We start from the raw sequence: 24572 nt of genomic DNA on the forward strand, positions 1-24572 counted from the left end.
ACCATATCAATGCAGTCTTCTTTCTTGCACACCACATCTGATTCCTCTTATGTCCAACTTTTCTCTCAAGATGCTTACACTCTGTCGAACATGCACATTGACATTGCACATCCAGCGAAGCATACTGGCTTCATTTCTTTTAAGCCTACGCATGTCCTCAATGATCACAGCCCATGTTTCACTGTCATGTAGCATGGCTGTACACACAAAGGCATCATACAATTTGCCTTTCACTCTGAGAGGGAGAGACCCTTTGTTGTCAGCTCCTTTCAATATGTTTCAAAGTGTAATGTAGGCAAGAGCTGTCAAATCTCTGCGTGCTGACACAGTTGTACTCCCTGTTGTTGCAGTGAGTAAAAAGTGAAGTCTTAATCGTCTTTAAAAACAAAGAAATATTTCAACCTAAATTCTTCCCATAAAATTAGAACTGCTGCATTATAATGACTCGTGCAGATGAAGAATTTGTGTTTATATTCCAAGAATAAAGGGAGTCACAGCAGCAGTGAAAATTAGGGGTTGAATAATCACATGGGTCAGTTAAGTACTTGCCATACTCCATTTTGTCTGAAGCAAAATGAAATGTTCCAGTCGAACAAGAAACCAAGATCCAAAGATCCGTTGTAACAGATATACCATAACCACCTAAAGATCATACAGCACACAGTGGTGAATTGTAAGAGGGGGGGGTGACAGCCTGGATATATTGGATTCTCTCCCCTGGCCAGTTTATTGCTCTTTACCTGTAAATTCTGACGGTTAAAAGAGACTCAGACCACAATTGCTATACCTTGACACTCATTGGTGGAGGCAGAGGGAAAAAATTGCATATAACAAGAATGGATGTAAAACACTAAATAAAATCATAAGAATGAGTTTCAGGTGTTACTTCATTATAAGTGGAACAAGTCAGTTATTAATTATGCAAGGCTAATTTAAACAGCTACAGTTGCTCTTCCATGGTATAATTTCAGTAAGATTGACTGAACCAATGAGACCTTCACAATCAATTCTATACAAACTATAACCTTGCACATCATTTACATTTGACGGATATTTGTCCTCATTTTGTTTGTTGTTAACACAATGTTTCGGCTGATATACCCTCCAGCCTTCATTTCAGGTGTCTTGGGGAAATTTCCTTAGGAATGAGAACCCAGGTTCAAAATTACCCCAAGACACTTGATGACGGCTAGAGAGTATATCAGCCGAAACATTGTGTTAACAACAAATATCCGTCAAATGTAAATAATATACATAATTCCTCATCTCTTAAATATAGAAACCATAACCTTTTTAGATGGTTAGTATAATAACCGTTCCTCCTCCTTAAACACTACTGATCTCCTATCGTCTATGGCACACCTTCCATCACTTCGAGACACAGTAATTCCTCTCATTCATCATCATCCTTTGACGTCCCAAAATCTTTAATATTTATTCATCAATATCTTTTGCCACTTCTAATAGAATGAAAATGGAACACCAAAGTTGTACTCACCTTCTTTGTTCCATTCAAAATTCTACATTTATAAAGCTCAGCAGCAAATAAATTTCTTCATTTAAAATATCATTACTGTCTCTCCCATACAGTTCAAGTTTTATGTAAACTGTATTAATCTCATTAATAAGATGACCATTCTGAACCAAGAACACAAGAGTAAAGAGATTTTTTCATGAACATAATACTAAAATAGATTTTGCAATGCACCAGTAAAAAAAAAGGAATTTAAAAGAAGATAAAAACACACACCATACATTAATTAATAAAAAGGTTATTATTCACAGTTTCACCACATTTAATCAAAAAATTATTAATTTTGTGTAAAATATTTAAATGACTACATTTTAACTAGAAATATATTTTGTATATATGTATGGATGTTGAAGTTATTCCCAGTATTAGGTGTGTATGTTATTTTTTGGATTTACAATTTACATCTATATATATATAGTCTTACTTGGAAATGGATGTGTGGTGTTCAATAATATATATATATATATATATATATATATATATATATATATATACGAGAAATTTTAAAGTTTCAAGTGGTAACACATTAACTGAATTAAATACAAAACCTAACGTGAGTACCTACATATAAAAGTACTTCACTACAAAGGGACGTTTCATGTTTCCTTCAAAGAATGCAAAACACACATTGGTTATTGGAAATGTCAATGATATCATGATAAAAATATCTTACAGATTGTCTACAAGCAATATTATTAAAGCGGTCGACATAGTGGTCCAATCTTCGACGCTGTTTCACTTCTGTTTGTTGGTCAAGTCGGAATAATCTTCAAGAACTCCTTGTAAATGGTCGTTATGCTTCTTAAACGTCCGTGACTTTTTAGCATTCAGTTTCTTCCTCTTCTGTATTGGAGTCCGTTTTACACCAACATCTGGCATTAAACTTATTCCTTGTTTTTCGAGATATTCTTCAATTTTCTGCTCATCCAAACCTTCCACAGTTACACTTCTCCACATTTTTCGAAAATCTTCGTCAATTTTAAATTGACAATACTTATCATTGTAGAAGAGTATTTTCTTTTTGTCAATTGGTCTTACTACGAAAATAATATGATCAGCTAATATTTTGAATGATTTCTGAGCATTTGGAATCGATTCTTCAATGTCATCGATAAGAACACCACCGAGACCATGGAGATCTTGGTTCTTCAACAGATTCATTAATCCCTTTTTATTACGAATATTATATTTTGGTTTAAAGATATATGTGTTCCCATCGACAACTTCTATTTTCGGGTTATTAATCAAAGCTTCTGTTACAAGCCAATGTCTCTGCTTACTTCCCAAATCTAACTGCTTAGTTTCGTCAAGTATTTCTTCGATATTCAAAGGATGGGCATAGCCTTTTTGATGTCGGGTTTTCATATGTTTCACTATTTTGGCCAAAACACTGAATTTATATTGAGAACTTCCTTTGGCAGTTTTATAGTCGTAAGTTTCGGTGTTTGAAGTTGGTTTCGGTTTTGGCGGTTTGGAAGATTTTTGCTTTTTGGCAAGTGATTCGTTATTTTCATCCTTGTGTTGATTTTTCCTTTTTTCCACAACAGGTTGACTGCGTGCTCTGGCCAAGAAAGATGCGTGTCCTTTGATCAGGGCAGGATCCATTGTACCAACTTTTAAATTTGTGTGGAATTACGGTTAAACATTCACTATTTATAAACACATGGGAGCAATGGGAACCATAAATATTCCAAAAATCTGTTTTACATACAAATATCCAGACCAAAACTATGAATAAGCAAGAAAAAACAAAGAACCAATTAACAAATTTTCAACTCACAATTAATTATTGCAACAGGATTAAACATGGATTAACCGGTGTAAATATTCGAGTGTCCCTCCGAGTTAGACGGTGTCCAATGAAAGTTTCTCTCAAATAAACTAATTCCGAATATTAAAGACGCTTCGTGAATTAACAAGACATTAAAGATGCCAGAACAAAGGATATTTGGCTTTTACTTTAGATCAAATAAGAAGGAAAATTATATTTGTTGTTCAAATTTATGTTGATATAGATTATATTTGATTATATATAACACTAGATAATTATGTATCCAATATGTGCATTAGATCATGATATTCTATTTGAGTTAAGAATTTGAATATTAAATTAGAAGTTACGTAATGTTTATTTCTTCAAAGTTCGATGCTTATGTTTGCAGTTTTATGGATAATTAGTTGCAATAAAGAAGCAAACCTAACAGGTCTCACTATCCGGAATACAATTTATAGTAAACTCTCCTTTATAGTCACCGATTTCTTACATCAAACTTCCTGGCGACATTTTCCTCTTTTAAATAAATAAATATTTTCTTTCAATTTTTTGTGATTCTTTCTTTCTTTCTTTTTTTTTTTTTTTTGGAAAATTTGTTTCTGCTTAAATTGAATAAAGAATATCCTTTTCAATGTTGGATCCTATTAAATTTTATCAGGTGCCGGCTTCCACACTGGGAATTTAATGTCCAAACAATGAATATTAACTCGTTCCACAAATTTAATTGTATTGACACTAAAATATTACTTATTCTGTATACACAAAGGAAAGTAATGAAATAGTAATTCAAACACTTTTAAAGTGACATCTTTGAATGTTAAATTAACCGCTGTTATTCAAACACCTGAAAAGATGTTTTACTAAACGTAGCATGAATATTAACAATTGAAAAGTTAATTTAAACTTATTATAAGCGCTTTAAAAATTGTTTATACAAAATATCTTATTTCTCATCTTTAATACCGAAAATGTGTTAGTTTCTACAACGTTCAAGTGGTTATTTTTGTTCATCAGTGTGTGTGTGTATACATGCATACATACACACAGTGAGTGAAAATAAGAAGTATTTCTATCGTGGCCGTTATAAAATTCAGCGGCAAATTGGTTTACATTTTAAGCAAACGAATCGGGATGCTATAGATTTCTAACACTGCTGGAACACAAAGTTTAAGAGAAAATGTAATAGATTAAATCGTCCCCAAGACTTGAATATTATTTTATCGACCTCAGAAAGCTGAGAGGCAAAATTGAACTCGGAATATAAACGGCTGTAGCTAAATACTACAATGTATTTTGACAGACTGTTTAACGGTTCAGCCAAACATAATGTAAACGAATTACATTGTATGCGAGAATTAATGGGACGTGTATTTCCTTGCTATTTATAATATTTTTATAAATGCTAAGTCGAATTAAACTAACACGATTCATTTAAACTTGTTAGAACCAGCGATCCATACATATCTCCATAATCGCAACCAAATGGAGCGGTTTATATTGTAGCATTACCGTTAGGAGGTAATAAAAGAAATTGAGCAACGCGGTTTTTCTTTTACAAAAGATAGATCATTTTGATGATACACACATTTATTCAACTTCTTTTAAGTGGTTTTTGACCATGCAGATTATTACCAATTTTCTCAGACTCTAGTCATTTCCTAAACTGATTTTACAAATTAAAAGACAAGTTAACATCTAACCAAACTAAAACAGTTTAGTCTGGTTCTGTCTCAGTGATTTATTTCAAACTGTTTTTCCAAACAAGCTTTCGGAATTAAGTTTTACGATTTCATTTCAACAAAGTCGACATTTTTTTAACACGTAGGGTTAAAGAGTGTTCTAACATAAACCATCTCATTTTTTTCTTAATATTTCGGTAACATTGTCCTTTTAAGTAGGGGGGTATTTGAAATAATTTGGCAGGTAGAATTAACGGTAAAATTGTCTCAAAACTCCTTATGTAACTGAAAATAAATATTGGACAATGTAGCAAGTGACCGGGTAAAGGCTGCCTTGTTGGTTCGTGTTAATTAAAATTTCAAGAAGAGTTTCTAATTAGAATCTTTGAATAAAAAATTCTGATCGACCAACTAGATTTTTCTCTCTATACCAATTATTTTAATTTCACGACATTGCCCTTTTTTCTATAACGTCACTTAAAAGGCTACTGATTACATTCGGTAGCCGTATTGTCTATTTTCGGTGAAATAGATAAAAACTTAAAATTTAATCAAATTAAATTTGGAAATATTCTTGAAGATGGCGGCTCGAATTCAAGGGAGATAACTTTATTAACAACAAAAGTTTGAACTATTTTAGTTTCGTAATTATTTCCAACCTGTTGAATAAATAGAAACTGAAAGGGAACAAAATAGCTTGTTTAAAAGCACATCAGCTAATATTGTGCTGTAGTGAACGAGAAATAAATAGAGTACATCATCTAATTTCAAAGTTTTGTTTAAAGACAAAACATGTATTCATGAACGATTTACTAATTATTTCTTAATCCTAAAATAGTCTGTGGCGTGTTGTTTGTCCTGATGACTTTCTGATCCAAAGAGTCCAAACTCTTAACGAATCAACGTCGGGCCGTCTACGCAGTCGTTGACCAATAAAACAGCCAAATATATGTCAATAACCTCTTTACTGTCTTGAAGTCTACATATTTCAAATCTTGTATCTCAGAACCTTATTCTCTATTAATAAAACAAGATAGCCACTGCTGGAATACATTATTCAAAACTTATTACATTTGACCTAAACTACTGTGTCAGCTATTTTCTCTCTGAGAACCCAAACTGATCGCAACTATTCAACAACAATAACCGATTTAATCAATGCTAAAAAAAGTATATCATACGCATTAGTACCATGTCTGTATGATTTCACTTGCTCTAAATGTTATTTCCAGCAATGCAGCACAAAACAAATACCCCAAACCTAGTTGTCGGCAATATAACGACAGTTCAACAATGCTGGTTTCTGACTTAGGCACTTGACCATATATTTCGGAGAGAGAGAGTTAAATAGATTTAGTGGACTCTAGTACTTTACTTTTAATAATTATTGGTTTGTTCTGGAAGGGGAAATTGTACCTATGCCCTTTTGCAAGTCCTCCGGCTCCTTTCAGATTTTGCATAAGTGAATGTCCATAGCTGTCGGAAAAACTGTGCCGGATGAGAATTCCAGATGGTTGACATTCTGGATTTGAAGGATTGGACGACATGGTTAATGAAAAGGATAGGTGACGAAAGGAGTAGAAAAGATGAGTGAGTCGGAAGTATATAAATGGAAGTGGCTTGAAACCAACTAATTCCGAGGAGCGGAAGTTAATCATTGGCAGATTAAGGAGATAGTATATCTGTGAGCCAAAAAATTGAGTACGTTGGTGAGCGACATGGCTATATCAGTAGAACAATCCTAAATATGGGAACAGTACTCTAGTGTGGTTTAGTGGTTAGGGTGTTGAACTCATAATCGTAAGATTGTGGTTTCGGTTGCTGGAGAGGCGATGCGTTGTATTCTCGAGCAAAACACTTCGTTTCACATTGCTCTGGTCCACCCAGCTAACAAAAACGAGTAAGATGGTGAAGTGGCGACATGCCTGACAAACCGGCGGTAGATTCTGGACCTGCCTAAATAAACAAACAGAAAGAAACTTCAGGACTGACAGGTCATAGACGTATGTGTGTGTGTGTCTTTGTTGCAGTCGAAGACGTTGAAGGAAGTTGAGGGGTGGGTACCCTATGCCCCTAGTAATGCAGAAGAAGCTCTTGTGAAACTGTTGGAAATGGATGATGATAGGCACACGGCTAGAAATTTATGAGGATGGTTTTGTCAGTTAATTAACTTTACCCCCAATACTGGTACTTCCTTATTGATCCTGGGAAGATGAAATGTAAAGTTGCCCTCGATGAGATTTGAACTCAGAATAGAAAGCCGAAACAAATGTCAATTCTGTTTAAAATGATTTCTAACGAGCAGATTCGCTAGTTTTAGGGGTAGGAGTGATTGATTATATTAACACCAATATTTCACTGATACATATTTTGTACCATCAACTCTTGGTAGATGATTGGTACTTCATGGTGGCGGTGACGGTGGTGAGGTTGATGACAACAGTTCTTAATTTAAGAACAAAACCAGTAGATCCCCTTGCTCGTTCCTATCCAATATTTTTGTTAATCGACGGTCATTCTCAACAGCTACAAGCAAATGTTGAAAGCCACATCAGTGCGGATGTGGCTTTCAAAGAGAAACCTGGAAGAAACACGAGTAAAAACGGGGAAATTTTGTATTTCTACTCTATTTTTGCTCATATTTCATTCTGGAAATATATTTACCACACTGATGCAGTCTGAACACGGTTTACCGATATTGGATTTATTGTAATAGAAATATATATTGAGAGTCGGCTGGTAGTGGCAGGACGATGATGACAACTGTGTAAATGATGAAGAAGAAGAAAAATCACGATTGTTATAAGCAGAAGATGAAGTTCATAATGATCGTAGTGGAGGTGACTGTTAATGATGAGAATGATTATGACAGTGATGATGGGGGGATAGGGCAATGAGGGCGGTGATAAAAGAACGAATAACAAAACCAGAAAATATCAGTTTGTCAACTGAATATATTAAATATCTTCTTGTTTTGTTTTTTTCTTTCCCAATACCGCCATCACCCTCTCTCTCTTCCATTTACTATAAATATAACACCATCACATGCCTCCTGTGTCTCTCTCCGACCTCCTCTTCCATAATATCCTGGACAGAAGCCTTTCTACAGACAAAAGCAGCAACGTTAATCATCACCATTCTTCCAAGACTTCCTCTTGTTTGGGATTGGAAGCTGATGAGAGAGAGAAAGAGAGAGATTGGATTTCTTTGCAGTTCTTGTTGCTAAGGCAACAGCGTTCATGTGACTTCTTCACTTATCAGATCAACTGATCGATTTCCATATTTCTCAAATCAATACCGTTATATAATTTTAATTTTTTTACTATTACTGTTTTGTTTTTTTTCATTTTTGTGTTTTCTTCAAATATTCCGTTTTAGTTTATTTTTTTAAAACTATTATTAATTTTATCGTATTTTAAATTTTAGCAGCATTTACTATTTTTTAAATTCATTTCTGTCAAAAATTTTATACAAATCAATAACTTCCATTTTCCCAGATCGCGGTCAACAACAACACGATGAGTCGACAAGGGAGCATCTACGTGGTTGCTCAACCTGCTAGAAACGGTAGCCAAATCACTTTTAAATCATTCTTTTCTAAAAACACGAAAGACACATTAAATAACGTAGTTTAAGGTATATCGCGCGTTTTTAGTTGTTTTTTGTTTTTTGTATGTTCACGGCAATAATGTTTTTGATATTTGTACGTGGTTGTAATGTTAGAAATAACAACCAAATCTCCTTCAGATCACATTCTGCCGTCCTGAAAGAGACAACAATATGATCTTGAGATTATTACAGCTGGAACGTCGGTTAACTCGACCAAACCACTGCCATCACTAAGAAAAACTGGAATGTCAACACAAAAAGCTGCCAAATTATTCAATTACTGCTGCCATCACCAACACCAGCTTGATCACTACAAACTATCGTCAACATTATCGCTTTTACTAAACCAAAAATGATTTCTAATTTACGCACAAACCCAGCAATTTTGTGTAAAGTGGATAATTCGACAGCGTTGACCCCAGTTGCTTGACTGATACTTTATTTTGTTGACCCAGAGGGATAAAGGACAAAGTTGACCTCAGAACGCAAAGTGTCGGAAGAAAACCCACAAAGCATTTTGTCCGACGCTCTACCGATTCCGCTGACTGCGAGCCGATGAAAGAATCTATACATAGTCATTTGACCTAATCAGAAAAGCAGCCCTGTCTTAAAAGAAAAAAGAACGGACACAATGGACAGTGTCGTGTTGTCTTAGATACACAACGATCGGTGGATATAGAGGGGGGGGGGACTGGATAGTCATGGTGGGAACACTTTTAGACCCATAAGTCTGCTGAGTCAAGGCTGATCAGGGCCAACAACAATAATACATTTAATTAGTTATAACATCGCTACCACTGGGAACCTCTCGAACCAGCTAGAAATAACAATCAAATCCTCCATTAAATAATGTAGTCGACTGCCAGAAAAAAAAAAGACGGAATAATTATGGCTGAAATGTCTTTTAACATATGTTTGCTCGATCAAGGAAAACTTGGGGTTTAAACATCAGCAACAACACCTTCATCAACATTAGCACTATCAGCAATATTGCGACGACGACGACTAACAATCTCACCACTCCTATTAGTACCAAACCATTTACCATCTTTTATACTACCACAAGTGTACTAACAACACCGTCACTCCCCACTACCACCACCACCAACCATTCCCTTCGTTGTTACATCCTCCTCCTCCTCCTCTTTTACTCTACTACTGTCTCCTCTTTGTACTTTCCTTTTCACATTATGAATGCTCAATGAGATACTTGTCTTCTGGTTTTTGTTTGTTTTGTTTATTTTTCCAGAAAACCACTCACTACAAACGGGCACCGCCACCACCACCACCATCACCATCGAATACCAGCAGCAAGAGACAACGAGGGAGGCTTCTCTATACGGTCGGCTAACCTACTAGAAATAGCTGCCAAATCTCTCTTCAGTCATCCTTTATTGTTTTAAATATGAACACATTGGATAACGTAGTCCTTTATGCGTTTATGTCTAAAAAGATAAGAATGGAACCTCTTTGATCATAATTCTTCACAACCACGGCAGACCAGGGGCTAAACAGCTTCGATAATACTAGCACTACTGCCATCGTTTTATTATTCTGTCTAGAATATATTTACTGATTTTGCCTTCGGATTTTCTTCTCTTTTCTTTCATCTTTTCACATGAATATTTCCTTTACAGTAGACACATACTCACATACAACCACACGTTCACAATTCTGTTATATAATTAGAGTTCATTCTGCTCTCCTCATCCTCACCCTTTCTCTTTTATTCCTCCTTCTCTCCTTCATTCACCTCCCTCCACCCATCAACTTTTTATTATCTCTTCTTATACCTCCCCATCCTCCCACTACTACTATTACTTGTACCACGTTTTTATTATTTTTCCCTCTAGCGCTCTCTCTATTTCTCTTTCCTATAATTCCCCCTCCCTCTCCCCTATAATTATACCTCTATCTTTCTCTGTCTCTCTCTCTGATCTTCTTCTGATTATATATATATATACATACATGTGTCTTTCTCTCTCTCTCTCTCCCCCGTACTCAGTTTTAATTCTTCTCCAGACTTCCGTTTCAGCAGACCACTGCATCGAATGGAAGTGGGTTGAGGCATTGAACAACAGAAAGGAAAATAAAATAAAGAACAAAGTAAGAAGGTAAACAATTATGCGTATGTGTACCTGTATGTATGTGCGTGTGCGTGTGTGTGTACACATGCGTATGTAGTACATGCGTGCGCTTGTTTATGTATGTACATATGAATGTATATATGTATACATACATGTGTGTGTGTGATTGCTGTTGTAGCTGAAGAATGACATAACGTTGGGCCAAGGTAGAGAGATAGCGGCAATTGGTTTTGAGATTATATAGACAGAGAAGTGAAGTGAGAGGCAAGATGACAGTTGTATTACTGTTCATCTTGTAGTGATGCCGAAGATGACATCAAACTTGCCATAGACTTGTATGTGAGTCTATATTTTGCCCATAAATTCTCAGAAGCACTGCTTTCTATCTTCACATGAACGGTAAGTGTGTGCGAGCTTGAGATTAGGTTTTGATTTGCACTACAGACATCCTACGATATATTTCCTTTTCATTCCACAGACTTGTGTTGCCTATTGGATCGGTTTTTATCTCTTAATGCTGTGACATGAAACAGATGAGAGAGAAGAGAAATCTTACACGAAGTAACATTTCATTCTATCACAGTTTAATATTTCTAATCCATTTTTTACAGAGTAGCTGTTGCTTCTATCGATGAATTGTTTAGAGTTCAGCGAAACTGGTCTTGGCCAGTCACAAACCGGCATGGGTACAATTTGGTGTCTCGCTTCATAATTTTCATAGTAATGCATATTTCTTTTAATGAAATGTTGCAAAGACAAGCTTTCAAACTTGTAGATGACAATTATGCTGATGAATTCTTTTACTTAGAGACAGACAGACAGAGAAGCCCATACATTTTAAACCATTCAATAACTTTTGATTAAACGAATCAACTGGTATTATTCTTTTTATTTTGTTGAACTGCTAAGTCATGGGGACATAAACACACGAACACCAATTGTCAAGTGGTGGTGGTGAGGGCAGATACAAACAACATCTCCATGGATTTTCATAGATGGAAAATTATTGATTGTCAAATTTCTTTTATTTGCAGAAATCATAATGCTTTAAACACAGTTGTGAAATTTCTATAACCTGAAGCAGACATTGCTCTTAATTTTGTTGTGGATCTCTTTCTATGTATATCATAAGAATGACAGAAAAAAGTTATTGACTGAAAACTGGCAGAACTGAGAAGATGAAGCAAAGAACAAACAGTTTTAGAAGGAGAATAGATTTCAAAGAAACCAAAGAAATAAAATTAAAATAAACCCTGTGTTATTTTCTTTCTGTTTCTAAGAAGGATTTCTTGATTTCTTCACAAAACAACCGAGACAGAAGCGTAGAATAACAGAGATATTTCAATTGAAAATTGCTTTAATTTTTATCCTTCATTTTATTATTTTTTAGCTTAGCATTTTTTCTTAGAAATCTTATTGCTGCATCCACAAATCTATAAATAAATGTCTTTGTACACCATTACAGTACATGCATTAGAAATATTCCTTTCATTCCCTGTATGTGTGTGTATGTATGTATGTATGTGTAAAGGTGCATGGCCTAGTGGTAGGGGTGTTACGTTCACAATCACTACATTGTAGGTTCAATTCCCAGAGTGGCGCATTGTGTTCATGCGCCAAACCCTTCATTTCATGTGGCTCAGTCCACTCAGCTGTAAATGGGTACACCCTACAATGGACTAGACTTCCGATCTAGGAGGAATGTTGTCCTGCTCACCCAGCCAACAAGGTGGTATCCGACAGCTAAAAACAAAAATTCAATGGAAAGCGCATTGTGACTAGTGATATATAACAAAATCCAATAGTCTGGCCAGTCACATGATCACGATGTTTGTATATACATATGTATGCATGTATGGATGAATGTCTAGATATTGTGTGCTAAATAACAGGAGTGTTTTGGCAGCTGGAGTCTGGCCGGCTCTAGTGATACCATCCCACCCATGCTAGCATGGAACACAGATGTTAAATGATGATGATGATGTTAATACCCTTTCGAATGCCATTTGCTCACTCTTTCAGCTGAATATCACTACATTGCAAACCAATGTCACTAAATAAACCATACCACAGCTTCTAGACATAGCAGTCACTGCTACCTACTAACATTATGTCTGACAACATGGACCTAAGCATAAAGAAACTAGTTCATGTCATTTCCAGGACCAAAATAACACCATGCATGCAACTTGGGTTGACCAATAGAAGCCTAACATCTAGAAGCTATCTTGAATTTGTTTCTTGTCTTGTTATTCTCTCTCTCTCTCTCTCTGTAGATGCCTGATGAGTTAGATTCATTCTAAAAGCCTTTGAAAGTTTAATTTGCATGGAAATGAGTCAAATTGTTATTAAATAATATGTGTAACTCCTAAAGATCAGGTAACGAAAATCAAAAGTAAGTTACCTGGTAATCTTTGTTTTGTACTTTTTTTTTTATTGTTGTTGCTGTTGTTCTCTTGTCTGTCCAATATTTCGGGACTTAAAAGTCCCTTCATCAGGGTTTAAGGAACTTTCACAGGATAATGTTCCAATTTCCATCAAAAACGCTTGAAAACAGCTTAAGAAAAAAATTTAAATCAAAATCTTATCCCAAAGAGAGGAAATTGGAACATTATCCAATGGAAGTTCCTTAAACCCTGATGAAGGGACTTTTAGGTCCCGAAATATTGGACAGATAAAACAACAACAATAAAAAAGACAAAATAAAGATTACCAGGTAACTTACTTCTAATTTTCATTACCTCATCTTATAGTCCATTTTTGCATTGTTTAGCTTTCTATCTCTTTCAGCATTACATATCATATACAATGTTTCAAGCAAACTATAACATTTCATTATTTTTTTGATAAACTTTTTATAAAGGGTTGCAGCTGAAAGAGTTGACTCAACTAATGGATTATGTTTTGAATGTGTTCTGAAATGACCAATAACAATGTCAGACAGATTAGCAGGTGCTGAATTGTACAATCACAAATAACAGGAGAAAATAATATTAATAAACCTCAGTGATGCCCACAGCTAATAAGAAAACATATTCTCTTCTTTTACTTGTTTCAGTCATTTGACTGTGGCCATGCTGGAGCACCGCCTTTAGTTGAACAAATCAACCCCAGGACTTATACTTTGTAAGCCTAGTACTTATTCTATTGGTCTCTTTTGCCAAACTGCTAAGTTACAGGAACGATGGTGGGAGTGGGGAGACAAATACAGACACCCAAACATATACATATATATACAACAGGCTTCTTTCAGTTTCCGTCTACCAAATCCACTCACAAGGCTTTGGTCTGCCCGAGGCTATGGAAGAAGACACTTGCCCAAAGTGCCATGCAGTGGGACTGAACTTGGAATCATGTAGTTGGTAAGCAAGTTACTTACCACTCCTGTGCCTATGAATGCAAACATATAAATAAAAAAAGGTAATCTTACCTTTTATTAATTTCATTTTCAGTTTGTAACAAAATGTATTTTTTTATTATTGTGGTTCATGTAAATATTTTTAATCAGTGATCTTTAATCTCACTAATTTTAACGAAGAGACAAATGAGGTCATATTGCTATGTAGTGGTTGAAGTAATCATGTGTGGGTGTGTTTAGGTATAGAGGGAGGAAGAGGAGGAGGTGGTGATGATGATATTGAGAAGATGCAGGAATTTGGTAATCAATTTTTTGCAAGCTGAGTTCCTGACCTAGTTTTGATTTCCAATTGGAACCAATTCTTTTGAAGATCTGAAATTGGCAACTTCCTATTTGAAAAGACGTTCAACCTCTTAGAAATAACAGCCAAATCTCCCTCATATTCTACTCTATCAAATGAAATATTGCACTATGTAGTATTAGAGACCTCTAAATAGATGGGTTGGTCATGGCTAGAATACCTCTAATTATAAATTTGCAGAGTTAGGATTGACTTGCTTCAACAACAAGACTTTTTAAAATAAATTATTGAAGTTGGTCAGCTTTTGTGCCACAAATGCAAGTACAATAGACAATCATCATCATTTAATGTCCACTTCTCTCCATATTTGCATGGGGTCAGTTGGAATTTGTTGAGGCAGATTTTCTATGGCTGGATGCCTTTCCTGTTGTCAGCTCTCAACTGTTTCCAAGCAGGATCATATTTCCCCATGGCCAGACATGGTCTACATCTATTTGTATGCTTGTATGCGCAATCTTCCATGAAAAGCTGTCCAGCCATGAGGAAATATCTTTCTTGTAAACAGGTAAGGGTTGATGACAGGAAGAGCATCCAACCATAGAGAATCTCTCTCTCAGCAAATTCCATGCGAATATAGAGAAGTGGGCAATAAACAATGATGATGCTCGAGTTTCCTGATTATTGCTTTCAGTTTTGGCACAAGGCCAGCATGACCTCATCAGAATCTGAACTCAGAACGTAAAGTCAAAATGCTGCCAAGCATTTTGCTCAATGTGGTAACGACTGCACCAGTTCTCACCACCTTAAGTTTCTTAATTATTCTTTTCTACCCTAGGCACAAGGCCCGAAATTTTTTTTGGGGGGGGGAGGGCCGCAGTCGATTAGATCGACCCCAGTATGCAACTGGTACTTAAGTTATCGACCCTGAAAGGATGAATGGCAAAGTTGACCTTGGCGGAATTTGAACTCAGAACGTAACGACAGACAAAATACCCGCTAAGCATTTCACCTGCCATGCTCACGTTTCTGCCAGCTCGCTGCCTTAACTTTCTTAATTATTAAACCACTGTTGTTATTGTTTAATAACAGTTCAATCCTCATCAACTCTGCTATGACACCCAATCTAACGCCACCTTTATCATACCATAATGCTTGCATTTATTTGTTAAAAATTTGACCTTTTACACTGATTCAAGTCCATAAATTATTAAAAAAAAAAAAATCGGTGGTGAACTTGTTTTATTGTCCTGAAAGGTGTAACCATCTACAGCAGGATTTGAACACAGAACATATAGATTCATAATACTGCAAGGTACTTAGTCTAGCTCTCTCTTATATGTCAATCGGCATTTTGAAATTTCGCCCCCACCCCCACAATTTCTACATTTTTGACTTTTTTTCCCCCCTAACCCTAACTAAAAACATTTTTGGAAATATTTTTTGAAAAAAAAAAAAGTAGGGGGGAGGATTTTCAAAATGCCGATTTTTGCCAATTTATTTTTTTGCAGATTCGTATTCTCCGTAGCCGAAAACGGGGGTTTGTGTAGAAAAAAAGTTTTTTTTTAAGGGGTGGGTGGGGGTACAAAAGGAATATATATATATATATATATATTGTATACTACCCTCGTAACTATATATTCCTATAGAATATAGATTCGCTCACAGAACGATAATTGGTTCACTCACTTCTGCTGCAAGATGTAGGTAACGTTTTGTACTTCTTCACGCCAAGAACTGCACAAGCGAGAGGTATTTTTGTCAAACGGTTTTATCAACTTGCAAGAAATAGTATTCACCACTGCCATTCCCTCAAATTCTACTTTGCTGTCGTAAAACAGGAAGTACACATTATATAATGTACTTGACTACCAGACAAAAATAACTAACAGTCATGGTCGCAATTGAAAGGTCATTCTTTATAAATCACAATAATAGTAACTTCAGATTAAGATTAACTAACAATAAATACTAAGCGAATACGATCGCCTCTCATTTCTAAAGCCAGACATCTGTCACTCAGTGGAAAAAGAGGTTTCCTTCGTTATTCTAACGGAAAGACACAGATATTCTATTAAAGTACGCGATTGATCAGACAAAATACTTTAATCAGCAAATCTTATTTCTATTTAAAAAGTTTCGCACCTTTTCCCTCTCGATAGAATCGTGAAGAAAATTGCTAACAATTATCTTCCGGAAGTTGTTTTACTGAATTTCTTAGAATTTTACCAAAATAAATCCAGTTATCTCCCTTAACTGAATCCCATTATAATTTTTTTTTTTCATATATATTTTAATTATGTGAAATGTTAAGTTTGTTTGGAGACCTTTGTAGCTTTGAGAAATATATATATATATATACACACACACACATATATGTATATATATACTGTAACGGCTATTTAATATCTCGAAGTAAAATAAGGAAAATAGTTTAAAATCGCTTCAGAATGAAAAAAATAAAGGCATAGAAATCTAGATGTTCTAAAAGCAAACGCTAGAAAAAGACAAGATTATAGCAGCCATGGGCAAATCGCGGTAAACAGGACTTTCTAATTGACACATCTAACGATAAATTACCTTGAATTGTAGTGCAGCCCGAATAATAATGACCCGTCTCGTCGGAGAACAAAAAGTTGCCCGTGCTTGCTCCATGGCTATCAGCAATGTAAACACATTCAGTATAAAGAAAAAGAAAAGTAATGAACTCAATGTAGCTCACGTTAACAAGACTAGTCTGAGGAGTCCAGTGGGATTATAAGGAAATTGAAAGACTTCGTAACTTGTGAATGTACAGAAGCCCTCTGCAAGGGTCCTTAGTTGTGACGTTACCTAATTGCGGAAAAGGATGTTCTTCGAAGTATATGAGTAACCTAATGTATATGAAGGAAGAAGTCTGGTGGCCACATTGCCTCCACCGACAAAAGGATTCTTTCTAAGAATTATAATACTTGTATATTAAATATAATGTTTCATGATAACAAAAAAAAAAAAAAAAGAAGACAGAAATGAACTGGGTAAGTTATGGGAGCCTGTTGACGACACAATGAGATGAAAGGGTGGTTAGAAGAAATGTTATTGGCTAGACCTCGATCGGTCCTGACCGAAAAAAACAAACCTATGTGTTCCAACGGTGACCATTCCACCTTAATTTCCGAGTACGTCCAGGACCACACTTATGTCATCATCATTTAACGTCCGCTTTCCATGCTAGCATGGATTGGACCATTTGACTGAGAACTGGCGAACCAGATGGCTGCACCAGGCTCCAATCTGATCTGGCAGTTTCTACAGTTGGATGCCCTTCCTAATGCCAACCACTCTGAGAGTGTAAAGGGTGCTTTTACGTGTCACCGGCACAAGGGCCAGTCAGGCGATACTGGCAACGGCCACACTCAAATGGTGTTTTTTACGTGCCACATGCACAGGAGCCAGTCCAGCGGCACTGGCAACGACCTTGCTTGAATGTTTTGTCATGTGCCAATAAGGCAACGTTGGTAACGATCACGCTCAAATGATGCTTTTTACATGCCACCGGCACGGAAGCCAGACAGATGCTCTGGCAATGATCACGCTCAGATGGTGCTGTTAGCACTCCACTGGCACATGTGCCAGTCATTGAATTTGATTTGATTTCACTTGCCTCAACAGGTCTTCGCAAGCAGAGTTTAGTGCCCAATGAAGGAAAGGTACGCATAAGTGGGCTGCTTACACCCCTGGCATAGGCCATGGGTTATGGTCTCACTTGGCTTGCCAGGTCTTCTCAAGCACAGCAGATTTCCAAAGGTCTTGGTCACTAGTCATTGCCTCGGTGAGGCCTAATGTTCGAAGGTCATGCTTCTCCACCTCATCCCAGGTTTTCCTCTTCCAGATTCCCCTCAACCACTAGGGTGTAGCACTTTTTCACACAGCTATCCTCATCCATTCTCGCCACATGACCATACCAGCGCAGTCATCTCTCTTGCACACCACAACTGATGCTTCTTAGGTTCAACTTTTCTCTCAAGGTACTTACACTCTGTCAAGTATGCACACTAACATTACACATCCATCGGAGCATACTAGCTTCTTTCCTTGCGAGCTTACACATGTCCTCAGCCGTCACAGCCATGTTTCACTGCCATGTAGCATGGCTGTTTGTTATTTTTCAAATGTAGATTGAGCAACCACACAGAAACTTCCTCGTTCTTTCAAGATAGTCAATAAAGTACTAAGCATGTACTAGGGTAGATTCAATTGGCTGTAACACTGAGACATTCACTGATACGCAAGAGAGGAGTGTACTGCTCCAGACATTTGATACATATGGGGGACAATGAATACACACGAGAAGTGATGAAAGTTCATCTGCAGAGACTGAATCTCATGTCAAAGGTTTGTAACATGGTGGGGAAAAAACCAATCTTTTCATATAGTCAGTTGTTCTACTAAGAGCAAACAAAATGGTTAGTGGTATGTTCTGAGCCCCCAATCCTCTCAAATGTTACTTCCCACCCATTTGGGGCCATCAAAATAAAGTACCAGTCAAGTACTGGAGTTGTTGATGAACTTGTGTCCCCCACCCCTGCTCAAAATTGCTGGTTTTGAATCTTGCAATGGAATGATATCCCTTTCCATCTGAAATGCTGTGATCTCAATCACTTCTTATGCCACAGAAACCAACCCTACAAGTATCAGGGCTCAAGAAAAAAAGAAACAGTTCAACCAATACCCAAAGAATTCACTAATGCTGTCAGGAAATTTCTGATTGAATCCATCCAAGTTGTTAAGTTCTTCAACTGACCACCACTAGACTACCTGTCACCCCTTCATACAAAACAGTTTTATTCAAGTTATTCTAATTACTGGAGAAATGCTAAATTGATGACATAACACCGATACATTTGTAAAGAATATTTTCCTTTTGTTAATCTGAAGGAATAGAAGCAATCATTACAGAGCAGTTCTCTTTATTTTTCACCCTTAGTTACACACGTTTTTAATGATTTAGGTCAGATCAATACCTACAAGATGGTAAAGGGGAACAAGAAGTTATCGCATATATATATATATATCATCCCACCAATTGTATAGATGTGCTGGACATGACAGTCTCAAAGGCCAGTTACCCAGTTTGCATGGCCTATAAGCAACCAAGATCACAACAGTCCACCTGAACAAGATGCCAATCCATTGCAGGGTTGTCACCTATTTACAGCTAAGTGGGCTGAAGCAACATGAAGTGTTTTCATTCCAGAACCTCACCCGATTCAGGAATCAAAACCAGCCTTTTGATCATGAGCGTAACACCCTACCCAGTAGGCTTCACACCATCACATATATACTACACACCCTTGATGAGGATGTTCAGTTATTTAACTGAATAAGCTATTCTTGAGATAAAAGGATCTTGTGATACTAATTTACAATAAACACTCACCAGAGTCATAGCATTTATTGCTAACCTTAAACAATAATCCTGCTCCTCTCATGAAGTATGGCTATGTTAATGCAAATGTTTAGACTAACATAGTACAATTGTACACACGTCACTGGCTCAGCCTACACTATTAGCAAACTCAAAAGTTTCAAGCAGTGGCTAAAGTAAAGTTAATATTAGTTAGTTCAAATCCCGTGTGAAACAAAGACTTCTCAGAACATCAGCTGACTTAACACCGTTTACATTTAACATGATGATGATGATTATATCAAATACTAAACTGTATAGTCATTAGTTAATATACAATCAGCAAGGCACTTTTCTCACAAGCTAAACTTGCTATTAGTAAATCATTTCCATATCAAAAGAACCAATGCAAGAAAATTGAAAATAGCTTCAAGATTTCACAGAATATTTACTTACCTAATTACTTAGAACCAGACTGATTCACTTAACTTATAGATTAGAATCGATTTTCAACAAAACACTTGATACAACAATCAAAAACTAGAATCCCATCTTTCTCGATCTTGTTACTAACATTGACCTTTTTGAGACCAACCTACATGAGACTGCTCTGGTACTTTGATACAAAATCCCCATTTTAAAATACAACAAATTAAAACCCATCAAAATTTCATGTTAATTTATGTTTGAAAGACCACCATCATAATGTCGTCATAGATGCAGTGTATTAAAAAAAAAAAGTTTGAATTCATTCCCAAAGCATTTAGAATTATGTATTTCTAGCAATTTCCTTTCAAGCGTTTGGCCTCACAGAGGCAAAGTGGCTGAGTTCCTTTTGAGTGTTGGACCTCACAGAGGCAATGACAGACCTTTACGCTGTGCTTAAGACTCGTCAAGCTGAGTAAAATCAGTCGTGGCAGATACTGGTGTCACACAAATTGGCATATCAACACACCCCAGTGTCACAGAAATGGTACATAAATGCACCCGTTACACTCTCAGTAGTTGGCATTTGGAAGGGCATCCAGCCATAGAAAATCATGCCAAATCAGACTGGAGTCTGTTGCAGACTTCCACATGCCAGCCCAGTTAAACCATCCAATAAGTAGTTGAGAGACGACAGGTAGATCCAGTGGCCAATTTATGAATCAGCAAATTCACATGCAAGCAACTGATGAATTAATATTAGTCTCTGATGAGAAATTTATATCAGGGTTCTAACAGTTTTTACTCACAAAACATTTTAAATGTATGAAAACTTAAGAAAAACCTTGAAAAGATTTTTAAAATGAGATGTTATGACAAATCCCTTAAATATGGATTTTCAGCCAGAGCTAGTCATTGACTCCCACTACACATAACTTTCAGCCAGAGCTAGTCATTGACTCCCACTACACATAACTTTCAGCCAGAGCTAGTCATTGACTCCCACTACACATAACTTTCAGCCAGAGCTAGTCATTGACTCCCACTACACATAACTTTCAGCCAGAGCTAGTCATTGACTCCCACTACACATAACTTTCAGCCAGAGCTAGTCATTGACTCCCACTACACATAACTTTCAGCCAGAGCTAGTCATTGACTCCCACTACACATAACTTTCAGCCAGAGCTAGTCATTGACTCCCACTACACATAACTTTCAGCCAGAGCTAGTCATTGACTCCCACTACACATAACTTTCAGCCAGAGCTAGTCATTGACTCCCACTACACATAACTTTCAGCCAGAGCTAGTCATTGACTCCCACTACACATAACTTTCAGCCAGAGCTAGTCATTGACTCCCACTACACATAACTTTCAGCCAGAGCTAGTCATTGACTCCCACTACACATAACTTTCAGCCAGAGCTAGTCATTGACTCCCACTACACATAACTTTCAGCCAGAGCTAGTCATTGACTCCCACTACACATAACTTTCAGCCAGAGCTAGTCATTGACTCCCACTACACATAACTTTCAGCCAGAGCTAGTCATTGACTCCCACTACACATAACTTTCAGCCAGAGCTAGTCATTGACTCCCACTACACATAACTTTCAGCCAGAGCTAGTCATTGACTCCCACTACACATAACTTTCAGCCAGAGCTAGTCATTGACTCCCACTACACATAACTTTCAGCCAGAGCTAGTCATTGACTCCCACTACACATAACTTTCAGCCAGAGCTAGTCATTGACTCCTACTACACATAACTGACTCAAATTAGAATTTACCATGTAAAAGCAGCAACTATCATGTTTTGATTTGTAGAACTAGATTTAACCCTTTAGCATTTAAACCAACCATACCCAGCCAACATATTCAACCTGCTTTATGGTCAAACTGGCCAGATGTGGCCTCTCACACCAATCCTACAATATTATTCTAAAAATTAATAGTTACCTCATCAAAATCTCAAAGGTATGAGATAATGCACGATTAATTCAAAACAATTTGAACAAAATAAGAACTACCTTTGGCAGAATAATCTAAATGCTAAAGGGTTGATTCCTATAAGGATTGCCTGAAAGGGAAGGATTACTGCATAAAAAAGCAGTCATCAGGTGGTGTCCCTATTATTGACAAAATGCATTTGGCATGTCCAAGCTGTCAGAAGCATTATTTTCTAATATTCTATACAAAACAATATTCAAATCTCAGGCCAATTACATTTTCGTAGCATCAAATGTAACAGAACAAACACATACATGGAATGAAATGCATAGCAGGTACATAATAAATGGACGACCTGAAATAAAATAAAATTCATCAAAACATAGAAATGGCTCCTTTTTAAGGAATTGATTTGGCAAGAATTTGTAGTAGGAATATATCAGCTAAGTGAGTCACTTGAGATTACATCTGCAATCACAGATGCAGTGCATCCTAACCTGAAGACTGAAAGAAAGCTTGTTTGTGCATCATGTCTGAGGAAAATAAAGAACTAGATTTTACCCTTTAGCATTTAAACCAGCCAAAATATTCAACCTTGGCCAGATGTGGCCTCTCACACCAATCCTACAATATTGTTCCAAAAATGAATAGTTACCTCATCAAAATCTCAAAGGTATGAGATAATGCTCACATAATTCGAAGCAATGTGACTAAATAAGAATTACTGAAAATTCCTCCTTCAGCACCAAGTTATAATCTTAAACATATAAGCCTGAACATTGAAGATTGTGTAAAAGGTCCAATTAGACAACCTCCAAGAGATTGGGGAAAGAAAGGTAGAAAAGAAAACCGATTTGAGAGATTTACAGAGTCATAATAGAGAGTCGAGTGGTTAGACTGTAGGAATTGTGGAGGAGAGAGAAGAAACAGGTAACTCAACAGGGACTGAATGGATACAAGCTTACATCCATACATACACACACACACACACATAGAAATAGTTACGTTTAAAGGGAAGATAGCAAAACTAAGAAGTTTCACAAATTACACATCAATAGACCCACAAACCTCAAATCATATTCCTATTGCATGAAAGGGATCATAGAAAACGTTCAAATCTTTCAGTAAATCATTTAAATCAAGCTGAAATGAGTGAACATTTTTGAGTATTTGATAAAAAGCTAAGAATCAATAACAAAAAAGAAATCACAAAGAGGGTAAGAAAACATTAAGGTACTCAAATGGTGTACATTTTTCTTTCTTTCTAATTTAGGAACAGGGACAGCAATTCTAGAGGGAAGGGATTAGTTGATTACATCAACCCCAGTATTTTACTGGTACATACTTTAATCGAACCTGAAATGATGGGGGGGTGGAAGAACTATCGTTAAGCATTTGGTCCAAGATGTTACTACTAAGCAGCACAATTACTCTTCAGCAGTGGCTTCCTTTCGTGACATTCTCCCTCAAAGCTAACTGAAAGTATTAGCAACTTCAAAATACTGCTGAGCAAAAGCCACCTCTAAAATATTTCCATTAATTAAACAAGGAATACAAAATAATATAAGATTCATAAAATTTTCAATTCAAACCTAGACAGTAGACTGATGAGAGATATTAATTGCATGGGATCCAGCAAGAACCAGTCCATGGAGGTAAATTATCTGAGCAAATCGATTTCCTTATAGGTAGAGCATATTTAAAACAAAATTACTATTGCTCACATTTTCATCTTTCAGGCTCACTTCATGTACATGTAACATGGTACACACACACAGTTCACTTTTGTGAGTTTTAATAACATGCATCATCTCCAAGCAATCATTGGGCTCTGAGCACATGGCCTATAAGGCATCCTGATTTGAAAATTGTATAGGTCATGTGCATAGAGCCCAAAGATTGCTTAAAACTTACCTAGATTACATCTCCAATGCATGAAACTATTAGTAGCTTGCAACCACATACTGTGTACAATGTGTGTGTGTGTACATTACACATTCCCCACATACAGGAAGCTCTTAGCTAAGAAATGTCCAAACAAAAAGTCTTTAGAACTATAAAGGCCTTAAATTTTGGAGTCAAGTGTTCTTTTTATATTTACCTGTTATACATGGTTCTAATTAATTATTAATTACCATTCTTTTAATGCACAAACAGATTAAGTTTTGAGGAGGATTTAGCTGTTATCAAAATATGAACAACCTAACAATTTGAAAGAACAAGTCTAAACCATTATAAGAGACTGATAACATTTCAAAATGGACCAGCAGATATATATTCATATGAAAATAATTTTTGGAGTATCTGTAATAAAGTCTAAATTTTTATGAAAGCTTGCATAAGAAATTAATAAACAAGCTTTTTCAATCTATCCTCCTGTGTCATTGCCAACATAATAGCAATTCTATTAAAATTTGCACACATGCAGAGACACACGGAACAAATACAACTGACTCAAACAACAG

The 24572-nt window shown here is 36.3% G+C and overlaps 1 protein-coding gene and 1 long non-coding RNA gene across 3 annotated transcripts; one reads left to right on the plus strand and one right to left on the minus strand.

Annotated features, from left to right (window-relative positions):
• Positions 1–1756: 1756 nt before the first annotated feature.
• On the minus strand, positions 1757–4612 carry LOC106868283 (general transcription factor IIE subunit 2). The gene has a single exon (XM_014913475.3). The coding sequence runs from the start codon at positions 3137–3139 to the stop codon at positions 2270–2272; it is 870 nt and encodes a 289-aa protein (XP_014768961.1). The 5' UTR covers positions 3140–4612; the 3' UTR covers positions 1757–2269.
• Positions 4613–8367: 3755 nt separating this feature from the next.
• LOC128248608 (uncharacterized) lies at positions 8368–13658 on the plus strand. 2 transcript variants are annotated; one of them, XR_016242958.1, is made up of 4 exons: positions 8368–8554; positions 10635–10710; positions 11718–13062; positions 13400–13658. It is a non-coding gene; the product is annotated as an uncharacterized LOC128248608 (long non-coding RNA). The 2 variants fall into 2 exon arrangements; XR_016242959.1 differs by lacking the exons at positions 8368–8554; positions 10635–10710; positions 13400–13658 and adding an exon at positions 10852–11082 and having other exon boundaries at positions 11718–11939.
• Positions 13659–24572: the final 10914 nt, after the last annotated feature.

The sequence above is a fragment of the Octopus bimaculoides genome, chromosome 8, assembly GCF_046866305.1.
Source record: "Octopus bimaculoides isolate indiv1 chromosome 8, ASM4686630v1, whole genome shotgun sequence".
Lineage (NCBI taxonomy): Eukaryota > Metazoa > Mollusca > Cephalopoda > Octopoda > Octopodidae > Octopus > Octopus bimaculoides.

What these genes read in the sequence shown, in the direction of transcription:
- LOC106868283 (XM_014913475.3), bottom strand. Translation starts at nt 3,139, where the DNA reads ATGGATCCTGCCCTGATCAAAGGACACGCATCTTTCTTGGCCAGAGCA.